At 49.0% G+C, this 11938-nt stretch overlaps 5 protein-coding genes across 5 annotated transcripts; all 5 read left to right on the forward strand.

The window, feature by feature from the left end:
* Positions 1 to 537: 537 nt before the first annotated feature.
* Positions 538 to 2023, forward strand: F5891DRAFT_971758 (uncharacterized protein; the record flags this gene model as incomplete). Its single annotated transcript, XM_041376358.1, has 6 exons — positions 538 to 659; positions 731 to 753; positions 815 to 973; positions 1031 to 1390; positions 1440 to 1791; positions 1846 to 2023. 6 exons carry the CDS (start codon positions 538 to 540, stop codon positions 2021 to 2023), a joined length of 1194 nt encoding a protein of 397 aa, XP_041216205.1.
* Positions 2024 to 2375: 352 nt separating this feature from the next.
* On the forward strand, positions 2376 to 5334 carry F5891DRAFT_971762 (uncharacterized protein; the record flags this gene model as incomplete). The annotated part of the gene is made up of 4 exons (XM_041376359.1): positions 2376 to 2454; positions 2504 to 3114; positions 3149 to 4598; positions 4646 to 5334. The coding sequence occupies 4 exons, from the start codon at positions 2376 to 2378 to the stop codon at positions 5332 to 5334; spliced, it is 2829 nt and encodes a 942-aa protein (XP_041216206.1).
* Positions 5335 to 5743: 409 nt separating this feature from the next.
* F5891DRAFT_1092413 (chaperonin 10-like protein) lies at positions 5744 to 6499 on the forward strand. Its single transcript, XM_041363508.1, has 4 exons — positions 5744 to 5863; positions 5927 to 6010; positions 6091 to 6276; positions 6330 to 6499. Exons 1-4 carry the CDS (start codon positions 5861 to 5863, stop codon positions 6378 to 6380), a joined length of 324 nt encoding a protein of 107 aa, XP_041216207.1. The 5' UTR covers positions 5744 to 5860; the 3' UTR covers positions 6381 to 6499.
* A 551-nt stretch (positions 6500 to 7050) lies between these two features.
* F5891DRAFT_1133364 (major facilitator superfamily domain-containing protein) lies at positions 7051 to 9272 on the forward strand (the record flags this gene model as incomplete). Its single annotated transcript, XM_041364757.1, has 11 exons — positions 7051 to 7203; positions 7261 to 7368; positions 7421 to 7535; positions 7591 to 7658; positions 7711 to 7822; positions 7879 to 8109; positions 8159 to 8391; positions 8445 to 8584; positions 8627 to 8840; positions 8896 to 9070; positions 9133 to 9272. 11 exons carry the CDS (start codon positions 7051 to 7053, stop codon positions 9270 to 9272), a joined length of 1689 nt encoding a protein of 562 aa, XP_041216208.1.
* Positions 9273 to 11309: 2037 nt separating this feature from the next.
* F5891DRAFT_1092422 (major facilitator superfamily domain-containing protein) lies at positions 11310 to 11938 on the forward strand (the record flags this gene model as incomplete). Its single annotated transcript, XM_041363509.1, has 4 exons — positions 11310 to 11368; positions 11422 to 11489; positions 11538 to 11668; positions 11728 to 11938. Coding segments are annotated over exons 1-4 (465 nt in total), but the record flags the coding sequence as incomplete, so codon positions are not given.

An 11938-nucleotide genomic window follows, 5' to 3' on the forward strand; every position in this document is an offset into this window, starting at 1 on the left:
AACGGCATGATATATCCGTGGAGTCCTCATGTCAGTGTCGATCTCAAGGTACTCCTTGAACTGGAGGATAGTTTTTGGACAGAACTACATAGTCGAGTCCTTGAAATTCACTATTCTGCACGTAATTTCTGATTCAGCACCTCCTCGTTCACTCGATAATTCACCTCCGGTGTATTTTTTATAGTATTTCTAGTGTCCTGGTGTCCATCGTATGCGTAGCTAATGAAAGCCAACTGTGTTGCCACGATATCATGGTATGAAATCATCCTTTGAATTCTCCGTCGCGCTGCCGCGATAGCAAAAATGAATGGAAAGGCTGTCCAAGGCCAACTATCGAATGCAATGCCCACGCGCACGAGTGAGAATTCGAATTCTAGACTGGCCAGCTCGTTTTGCGCAGAATCTTGACACTGAAGAATGTTGTGAAAACAAGTGTCAAATTTAACTGTGACGACCAGGTTACCAAGGTTGCACCGCCACGAGCCTCGGGCCCTTTCGGTGTTCGCCTTCTTGGTTACTACCCCAACTGTAGCTTTCATGACAGAGCGTGCTGATACCCTCCATGTATCAAGAGCAGAAGTCTGGTACCTCAAGGAAATCGCGTTTGGAAGCACGGAAACAAAGCGAAGATTAAAGATCATAACACAGAATTTCAATGGGTGCGTGTCTCGTAATATTATGGTGCTGCGGCATGTGCATTAGGGTCCACATACTTACTATTGCTCGACAGACCTTGTTCATTCATTGCTATTTGTGAGTGTTGCTGCTGCTCTAACGCAGGATCGACGCTGAGGCAGCGCGTTGTGATGCGCAGGCAATATCCTGATACTGCGAGGGCAAATTGAGATCCTGCCGTATGAGCGGGGAACAGTGTCGTATGAGTTTCTTGCGCAGCTCGTAGGAGAGTATCTCCTCATGAGCTGTCCGGATATTGACGTCTCTGCTGCGCTCTCGATTATGCCCAGCACCACCAGTGCGCACCATTTCTTTCCAACTTGTATAGTAGTTAATGAAGCTAATATGGTGTTAGAGGGCCTCGACCTGAACCCTGTCTTCACAGGCGCTACGTCGTTTCGACCTGCAGGGGAAGGTGGCGAATTGAAATTGTTCGAGCAGGCAGGGATAGAGCTCGTGCATGGGTGGCTTGTTGACCCTGACAGCGAGGAGTACAGGGTGTTGCGGCATGTGCGTGATTACGATACTGCTGTAACACTCATTGCGGATGCGGATCATATCACGAGCGGACGGTTGTTGAGTGGGGATGTGTGGGGTGAAGGAGAAGGAGAGGGAGAGAGTAGCAGTCAAGTGGGGAGCGGCCCGAGTGGCTATGCGGGCCCGAGTAGTGCTAGCGATAATTATTCGGAGAAAGATAGAGAGAAGATCGAACATGGTATGATTTAATTTGCTATGCGAGATTATTGCTGACGAGTTTTTTTTAGCGCTTGTGACACAAGCGTTCCTGGATAGTACCAAGTCTCAATTGACGTATCATGGGCTGTTTCAACTTGCGTCTACGTTACAGCCAGGGTCGCTTGTTGCATTGTTCCGAAATTCGCACCTTTCCGTGTTGCATAAGCGAGAGGGAGAGGATTCGTCGCTTTACAGCTTGGTCACGGATCATGTGTTCTTGCAAGAGCCGTCGGTAGTATGGGAGCGCTTAGAAGATGTCGATGGGGTTGGGTCGACGTTCGTGGACTCGGATTTTGTTCGTTCGACACCTGTGGGGGGCGACTTCGCTGGACAAACGGCGGAAAGCGCATTGCATGCCCTAGAGATGGAAGGAAACCCAGAGTAAGATTTATGTGATTGTCTCCAAGATCAATTACTAAAAACCGAGTTATACAGTGTGATATTAGCACGACAACTACAAGCGGAAGAAGATGCGCGGTCGCATGAGATATATAAGCGGAGGCAGCAACAGCAGGAGATTCGACAGAAGGAAGAGGAGGAGCGGAAACGGAAGAATGAGGATAATGCTAGTAGGAAAAGCAAGAAAACGAAAGACAAGTGCATTATAATGTAGAATGCTATACCCGATAATTTTATATGTATTGCCATGTCATATGTGCCATGTATCTGCGTCGGCTTGCGTGTGAGCGAAACATAATTGCAACCAATAGATTGGATTGTAATCATCAAGAGAATGATCAAAATCATGATGCGGAATGGGAACAATGCCACAAGAACAACAATTACAAACAAGGAACGTCTCAGTCATCGTACGCCTCAACCACAAACCCCATCCTTACATTCCTTCCCCTTATCCCTCGAGCTCATCGCCGAACACAGCGAGCACGAACCAAGTATTCATCACTTGTTCCGATTAATCGCTTGTAACAACATTCACGATAACACTCGTCGTCGACTCGCACGCCATGCGCGAATCAAATCATGCTTTTCCCGCACAGAATAGAGCTTGTGTTTGCATCACCTCTCAATGCTACGATAGACGAGGTCAGTTCAGTTAATTAACTATGATCTTTCAAGTCTAAGTTGATTTCAGGTCTTGATACATCTTCGCCACTTCCGCTATTCACCTCTTTACACCATCTTACATATCTAACTTCAACTTCAGCCCGAATACGCGAGATCATGACAATGGACGGCGCAATCGAGCGTCTTATGCGCATTCTTTATGATTACTGCTTGTGTCCTCCTCCGCCAGAGATCCCTGGTTACATATACGGTCTTTCTCCTCCAAACTCACGCCCTTCAAAGCTTATCCCAACAATCAACCCTTTAAGTTATGACAAGCACGCCGCCTATCGATTTAGCTTGGCTCTTCAGAGTATCGTTAATATCGGTATAAGAGGCAGCGAGCCGATCCGCAGTCGCATCGTTCAGGCTGGCGCCCTCGAAGTAGTCGGTTGTATCCTCGAGTCATGGTTAGCTCATAAAGGGTTTGCCATCGGTCCCAGTTCAAGCGCATCCGGTTTACCTCGTGAATCTCGCGAGCATCGCCTCGCCCGTCGGGCCGCACTCCAGGAACAAAGACAGCGAGAAGAAGCAACCCAGCTCCACCGCGCACTCCAACGTCAAATCGCCGCCGATACCGCTAACCGCACAGACTTCATTACATCCCGTATCGATTCAATTCAAGATGTCTGTCTTTGTGTTATATGTCATCTCCTCACTGATCCTCTTTCAGGATGCAACAATGGCGGATATCGGTACCGAACCTTCCTATTCGAATATTTCTGTGCATCTGGGTCAAACACCTGCTCCCGTCCAAGTACAAGTAGCTACACGTGAACGACCTTATTATACCCGTCACTCCTCATCATCATCTCATGAGGCAGATACTTCTGCCGAAACATCTATCAATCCCACACCTCAAGGTACAGATACACCGGCTATAACTGTCCTGGTCAATGCTCGTGAACGCAGCGGTACCATAATTGCTCGCCGTGCTTGGGACGATCCCGCAATCGCACCTGCCACAATGCGTACAAGGGCTCATCGTGTCCGCCCTACTACCGCGTCACCTGATGAATCGACCGACAACTCAAGACCTGAAACAGAAACCGAGGATGATGGTGACGCAGACGTCGATATGTCGCAAGATACTGATGACAGTGCAGCTCCCCCTGTCTCAGCACCCCGTGTACGGCAGCCTTCACGATCGATGACGCTCACTCAGCGTCCACGCCGTGCTGTGGGTATAGTCTCAGATGCAGTCCCAGGACCTGCACCTCTTCAAGTGAATGCGGACGCACATATTATCATTCACCATGAACAGGGTGGAGATGGAATGGCAGTGGGTGTAGGTGTGGAAGACGGTATTGTATCATTGGAGCCAAATGATGATTTTGCGATGGGGGCGCCTCCGGGTGCACCAGGGGCCATGGATGAGACGATTCCTGCGCGAGGTCTCCGTGGAGTTGATGTCCCTTTGGCTGATCGAAGAGCTCGCACTGCCCCAGATGCAACGCCCCGTGCCACGGCTGTTCCCCTCCCCGCGGCCCCTATTTTACCGGATGTTTCGCATAGCGAAGAACCTGCCCGCGAGGGCGCAGCTGCGAATCGTGGCGAGCACCCCACTCCAACTGCCACCATGCACACAGTGCGCACTCCGAGTCATCACCACCAGCACCGCGATCCCGACCAAGGTCCGTTCAGGGACGAAGACGTGCTTTTTAGTCTCCAGCTCCTCGCTTATCTTAGCAAGTATCCGCATGTGCGGCAGGCATTCTATAAACAACGCCCATCATTCCATCCTGCGGCTGCTAATTCCAGCCCTCGTCCTCAACAGCAACCTGTTGCTGGACCCAGTGGGATGCGGAATACTCCTGCTCCTGTCCCTTCACCTACGCCACCAGCAAAAGAACAACATGGGTTCTTTCGCGCACTTGCATCCGCTACTGCACGGGGTAAGGAGAAGGAGAAAGCGCCGCTTACTACTCCGATGCAACCTCAACGTATGACGAATGTATTTTCTCTCGTAGAGCGGTTTACTTTCCGCCCCAGCTTGACGGAGAACGAGCTGCCCCAACCGCCACCAAAGCTTCCTCCAGAAATATCCTACTGGGCGGGTGTGATCATGCGAAATGCATGTCGGAAGGACGATAGTCGGGGCGGAATACGGCAATGTGCAAACAGTGAGTGATTTGTTTCCTACCAGTGAATCGATGTTGAGTGAGTATAGTGCTGTGTGGGCGCTGGGAGACCTATCCGCGAGAGTTTGCAAAATGCAGACGATGCCGAAAAGCGAAATATTGTGGCAAAGAATGTCAGAGCACAGCATGGAGCGAAGGACACCGATTCTGGTGTAGTGTGAAGGAGGGAGATGAAGCTGAGGAACCTACGGAGCATCAACACGGTACGGATCATGGTCATGGGGAGGGTGATGGAGAGACGCCTGCATCTGTTGCTGCTGCCGAAGCTGCCCAGGCGCGTGCGGAGAGAAGAGCAGAGAGGGAACGACAACTTCGGGAGCGCGAACGGATTGTAGGAACGATTGCTGCCAATCATATCGTTCAGCAACATATGTTGCACCCGCCCGTGAATCCTCCACCTGTTGCGGCTCAATTGACTGTCCGACCCCGCGGTGCTGTTCTCCCTCCTACCAATCAGCCCCAGCCTGTTATTCCTCAACCACGACGAGGGAGTCCATCAGGATCTGGATTTGGAATGATACCAAACCGAAGGAGGGCAGAGACTGTCTCTGGAGCTATGGATACAGGCGTGCTTAGAGAGACGAGGATGATGCTTGTACATAATGGGTGGCAGCCGCCTCTGAGGAGACGCGGTGGGGAGGTCCGGGAGGATGGGGGGCGTGGGCAGGAGACGTGGGATTTGACGCCTCCTGGTGGTGATGATATGGTTCTGGGGTGAAGGGCACGATGCTCGGCTCACAGATGCTTGCACGTGTGCATTTACGTGTCTAACTGGCAAGCGCGTTACCCCCCTTCTACGCATGCGCACCCCACAACGCGCAACCCTGCCTACAACGCGCATTACCCCCTTATATAACTGCCTGTCTTTCCTTCATTACTGCATACATATATACATAGTACATACATACCTGCATTACGAGCTTAACAAGGTACTCCGTCATATGTTTGAATCTGAAACTATTATATTATTTTGCTTGGCATCGTAACATGTAGTAGGATTAAATCTCATCACATTAATATTAGACTTGTCGGTCAGAGGTGTGTTTGAGGTATGCTCGAGAAAATTTTGTTTCTGGCGTTTTCGGCGAAGTTCCAAGACGCGTCGCGTCCATGAGACCACGTGGCTGGTGAGAAGATGTTTGCCTGGACCAAATAAAACGGCCAAAAAATCGGGAAAGTTCTGTGTGCACAACTTTTCCTTCAGCTTTGCCCACCCGCTTCGTCTCCAGCTTTCTATTCAAACCATGGTGAGTGACCGCGAGATATTAGATACGAGTCTATGTGGATACTGATGGTGGACGGTGTTCCAGGCTGCTCAAGCAACGTTCAAGACCATTAAGGCTGTCATTCCTCTACTCGACCGTGTGTTGGTGCAGCGATTCAAACCCGAAACCGTACGTATCGAAAAGTCGTGACGTGTTTTACACATAATGTTGACGCTACTTTTGCGGTGTCGTGCGGTGCGGTGGAGTAGAAAACAGCTTCTGGGATCTTCCTGCCTTCGTCATCAACTACTACGCCCTTACCTGAAGCGACCGTGATTGCCGTGGGGCCTGGAGCGCCTAATAAGGACGGGAATGTCGTTCCTACTCAGGTTAAGGCTGGCGACCGGGTACTGCTCCCTGGTTGGGGAGGAAATTCGATCAAAGTAGGGGAAGAGGTCAGTTTGTCTTCTGATGGATGTGTGGTGCGTTTGCTGATTGAGTTTTGCAGGAATACTTTTTGTTCAAGGATTCGGAGATCCTCGCAAAGATTAAGGAGTGATAGGACGGCATGGCCACGACGTTTGCTCCGAGTTAAGCAACATTTTATATACGTTAATTTTTTAAAAAGGCTTTGTTTTTACGCACTATTGCCATATATCTGCACGTATCCCCGCTCAATCTGAGTAGTCTGAGGCTATCGCGAAATGCGGTAAAGGTGCGTTTCGCGGTGATGGATGTGATAGGTGGGGTTCGGGGATTTTCCTGTAGGGCCGACAGGCACCCTTAAAGCATGTCCTCTCATGAACTTTCAGTAAGGTTCCGTGCTGTAGCGAAACACACATGTGGTACCAGCGTGCTGACGAATGCCATGTAATTATGTGTGGGACTAGTGGCATCGCCGGCCGCGGGTCATCGCATTTTGGTTACCAGATATACTAGACTAGGCTATAGCTGTCCGACGATCTCCTGGGTGCCTCGACTGAGACCAGAATAACCGTTTATGATTAATGTTCGCGTGATGCTTTTTAGTAGTAGAATGCGCTCGTGCCGGACGCTCCTTGCCGAATCAGGGTTTCACTTAGCCTTTGCGATAAACACGCTTAGTAGTAGTACTTTGCGGCAATGCAACCTATAAAACCCAGATGTCACTCGCTGGATACCAACGTTAGACTCTTGCATTCCTCTCCCTCCCCTGTACCATTCAATTTAACAGGGAATCACGAAAAGCAATGTCCAAGGAGTTAAACCTCGCCACTCCTTCCGGCAAGGAACTTGGCCGTTCAGTGAGTAACCTCGAGACCGCGAAGGGCAATGGCCCTCAGCGTAGTCTTTTGCGCTCCGTTTTTATTGTCATCACTTGTACCGCCGCAATGGTTGTTAATGTGAGTGTCATTGATACCTTCGCTCGCTGACCTTTGTGACATCTTTCTTGACTGTAGATATCTAATACCACCTCCGTCTCTATCTCGCTCCCTACGATTGAGAAGGGCCTCGATATCGAGGAAGAACAGCTTCAGTGGCTCGTATCCGCATATTCTCTCAGTTCTGTGCGTGGTTGCTTCCATTTTGTCTGTCGTAAGGTGGCTCACCTCGTGTTAGGGTTGTCTTCTATTATTCTTTGGCAGATTGGCGGATCTTTATGGAAGAAAAAAGGCCTTTATGCTCGGTACCATTTGCCAGGTTGCATTTTCTCTTGGTTGTGGCTTTGCACAAGGTAGGCGCGCCTCTCCGATCGTCGCGTGCTCCGTTCACTCATAACGTAATCACAGATGGTGTGACTCTCGCTGTGTTGCGTGGCTTCCAAGGTGTTGGAGGCGCTGCTACAATACCATCCGCAGTAAGTTCTTCTGAAATACTTTTCATGGAAAAGTACTCACTCACTTTCTCAGCTCGGTATCCTAGCGCATGCATTCCCACCATCAAGAGCACGTTCGATAGCATTCGCTACCTTTGCAGCGGGTGCTCCTGTCGGTGGCGCGTTTGGCTATGCTCATCGGCGGTGTCCTGACTCAACTTACCTCGTACGTCATCATCAGTATTACTGATATATGCTGTAGTTCTCACGCTGCCACCCAGAACGCATTGGCGCTCTATATTTTATATGGCCGCAGCAACTTCAGCTCTCATTGGAGTTTCTGGTCTTATTTCCTTCGATGCTGACGTTCCCTCATCGGAAGTTGTCAAACGTGTCGACTGGATCGGCGCTTCGCTTGTCACCATCGGTTTGGTTTTGATTGTATTCGTACTCGGTGAAGGAGAAATCGCTTCGGATGGCTGGAAAACTCCGTGTAAGAATCTCACAATATCACCCGGATCATAGGCTAAAATAATCAACAGATATTATCGCGCTCCTAGTGATCGGGGTGATCTTAGTCGCACTATTCTTACTTTGGGAATGGAAGCTGGAACAAATCATCGAGGAAGATCCATCAAGAGCGGCATCCATGTGGACACCGCCACCACTCATGAAGCTCTCACTTTGGACTAGAGCAAGGGGCCGGATGGCCGTTGTTCTCTGTATAGCGTTCTTAAATTGGAGTGCTTTCATTGGATGGAGCTTCTGGGTCCAGGTATGTTCATGTTCCGCAGCCTTAGGGGAAGGACATTGCTGACTCCGCTCTAGCTGTATTATCAGAACTACCTGTTATTGTCGCCGGTCAAGACTATGATCCGTTTCATTCCCATGTTTATTGTCGGCTGTTTATGCAATTTTTTCGTGGCAATGGTCGTTTCCAAATTGCCCCTGGTTATCTTTGTAGGCAAGTGTCTATGTGTGTAATGTTAACATGTGAAATTGACTTGTAGTGCAGTCAGCGGATCACTCTTGACGGCAACTGCCACCATCCTATTCGCCCTTATTGACCCGACCGTCACATATTGGGCCTTCTGTTTCCCATCCACGGTTCTCATCGTGTTCGGCGCTGACTTTGTGTACTCCGCCGGGACTATCTTCATTGCCAAAACCTCGCTCCCACATGAACACAGCGTAGCTGCAGCTCTATTTCAAACTATGACACAGGTAAGTCGTGTGAAAGATACGGTGTTCTATGGTAGACTAACGTGTTTCTGATTAGATTGGCACGGCCTTCGGTCTAACTATATCCACGATCGTGTTCAATAGTGCGGTTGATAAGGAGTCTGCCAAACTCGGTGTTACTGTTAACGCTAGCGGCACTAACGCGCCCATGTCTGCACAACTCGTGGGGTACAAGGATGCGCAGTGGACTTCTACATCATTCGCCTTGATGGGTTAGTACCGAAAAACTGACTTATTTTGAGAACGTATTGCTGACGGTTACCCGTTATTATAGGTGCGCTACTGGCAGCGCTTTTCCTCTGGAGTGTTGGTATCGTTGGACACCAAAGGGTTATCAGACACGTTGATTCCGATGAGACTATGGCTATGAAGCACGAGCCTAGCAGCGCTGAGATATCCCCTAGGCCCAACTAAGCAAGACGTCGATATCCCATGCCTATCAGGAACGACAGACGGTACTCATGCCATCACGAACTCGCATATGCCCCCCTTTACATTTATTCATTCAACCGCACCTCATCATGGGAACCCACGATTCCAAATTCAACATTTCTACCATGAGTCGTCTCGACAATAGTTATCGTACCTGCGTACGATGTCGTTTTGATTCTTTGGCATTGCATGTCTTTGTTTCTGTCGCACACGTTTCAGGACCTGTGGGCACTCACAAAACCAAATCTCAACATTGTTATCATTAATGGTCTCCCTATGTCATAATTATTACTGTACTCGCACACCCCTCTCGTTTTGGACTCTGACATTGCATTTTTTGGTTGCGGTCATTTTTTCTACCTGTAGAACATTACATCTGTTGGTACTGCGGCGATGTCACGATGATCGGGTTATTTATTCATCCTGAAAGGTTGAGGAACGTTTGTTCCTTCTTTCACACAACGTCTGATTTGACTTGGGCTATGTGAGACTACTTGATGATCGCGCACGGTGGTGGGCAGAACTGAGTCCGAACTTCTTCCGCCGAGTACTCTAACGGTAAAATTGTCCATCAACGATGGTCCCAGTGGAGATAACCGACACTTACATGCTAGTTAACTCCCTTGTTCAGCGTTTCAACCCGCTCCGGTTACAAGTCGTCAAAATCAAATTCCTTCGCTCCGACAAGCCCACCGACATCAAATGCCCGTCTTGTTCATAATAAGCGTCCGAGCCTTTCGGCGAAGCTCGGGTGATGCATTGGGCAGATCGTTGTCACGATCTCGAAGCTGTATTTTGGCACTAGAGCGAGAGTTGTCGAGATGTGAGCGCGGTACCGCATGCGTATCCAGTAATAGCGGAACTGTTGGGAGCTTTTTCGAGGTACTGGAAAATAGCGCTAGTGCTAGTGAGCGGGCGGCCGCCAGCTAGGATGGACCATATCCGGTGAAGCTTAAGCTTAAAGCCTGAGGATCAGCACAGCCGGTAAGAGCGATTTGCAACTCCGAGTTAGACAGCGGTGGAGTTTTTGACATTATGGCGTTCGTCGTGGGTTTTTTTTTCTTATCGATGCACCGGGTGCCGAGGCTTGAGCAGACGGTAGAACTAGTCTGCCTAATTGAATGTTCTATTTGGAAGCTACAAGACCATTAATTTACGGGTGATCAGTTCTCGAATTGAATGATGATTTACATGACTATAGGGTATAGTGGGCTGAATAGAATTAGAGCCTTGAAAAACATCATCGCTGATATCAAATGCCAGTTACATAATACTGAAATTTAGACATGTGTCAGTCGCCACGAATCCAATCTATCAAAATTTCTTGTAGGTTGACTCTGCCTGAGCTCGAGGGACCTCCCAGTGGTTTTAAGCATTGCTATCAAATACAAAATCACCTTTTCGCGCGAGTCTCTGATCACCTGGAGTTCCACCAATTCTGCCATTCGCGTTCTATCGTTAGCCAGGTACAGACCAGCTGGCAAAAAAAACTACCGGGCTCTGCCAACACTACAAGCACATACGATCCATATATTAGGTCGCGACAATTTATCGATTATGAATATTGAACCGTTCTCCCTCGCACTCTACACTGTTCACAAATTTCTAGGAAACGCGAAGAGTAATGTCCAAGAGGCTTACTCGTTCGTCAGACTCCATTAGCTTGGAGGAGGCCAAGGACCGTGACGTACAGCGCAGTCTTTGGCGTTCCATCTTCATCATCGCGACATGCACCGCTGCAATGGTGATCAACGTATGTCTTCATTGTAACCATGACGGCTTGCTATTTATTATTGATTATAGGTCTTTAATATCAGTTCTGTCTCTATCTCCCTCCCGAATATCGAAAGGGACCTCAATATCAAGGAAGAGCAGCTGCAGTGGCTCATCTCGGCCTATTCCCTCAGTTCGGTCCGTCATTGCTTCTCTTCATCTTCTTGCATTCGGGCTTACTTTCCTTTAGGGATGCTTTCTCTTGTTCTTTGGCAGGTTGGCGGATATCTATGGTCGGAAGAAGGCCTTCATGATCGGAACTCTCTCTCAAGTCGCATTTTCTCTTGGTTGTGGTTTTGCACAGAGTGAGTGCCACCTATCTATCGGTCCGCTCCATCCGTTTACATTATTATCACAGGTGGCACTACCCTCGTTATTTTGCGTGCCTTTCAAGGCATTGGTGCTGCCGCTACGATACCGTCTTCAGTGAGCATCTTGTATATCTTGATCCGGAATTCTCATGCAGTTTAAAAGCTCGGTATCCTGGCGCATGCATTCCCTCCGTCTAAAATGCGTTCAATAGCTTTTGCAACATTTGCAGCAGGTGCTCCTGTCGGCGGCGCATTTGGCATGCTCATCGGTGGTATTCTCGTACAGATAACATCGTACGTCACAAGCACAAGTTGTTCATGCGAGACGCTAATTTCTTGATGTTTGTATAAAGGTCGCACTGGCGCTCCACATTCTACTTGGTTGCAGTAGTGTCTGCTCTAACGGGTGTTTCCGGCATGATTTCATTCGACGCGGATGTTACTTCGACGGAAGCTGTCGACTGGATCGGTGCTTCCGTCGTTACTGTTGGGTTGGTCTTGATCGTATTTGTGCTTGGTCAAGGAGAAGTTGCTTCTGAAGGCTGGAAGACTCCATGTAAGATT

The sequence above is a fragment of the Suillus fuscotomentosus genome (assembly GCF_016647785.1).
Source record: "Suillus fuscotomentosus strain FC203 chromosome Unknown F5891scaffold_468, whole genome shotgun sequence".
Taxonomy (NCBI): Eukaryota; Fungi; Basidiomycota; class Agaricomycetes; order Boletales; family Suillaceae; genus Suillus; species Suillus fuscotomentosus.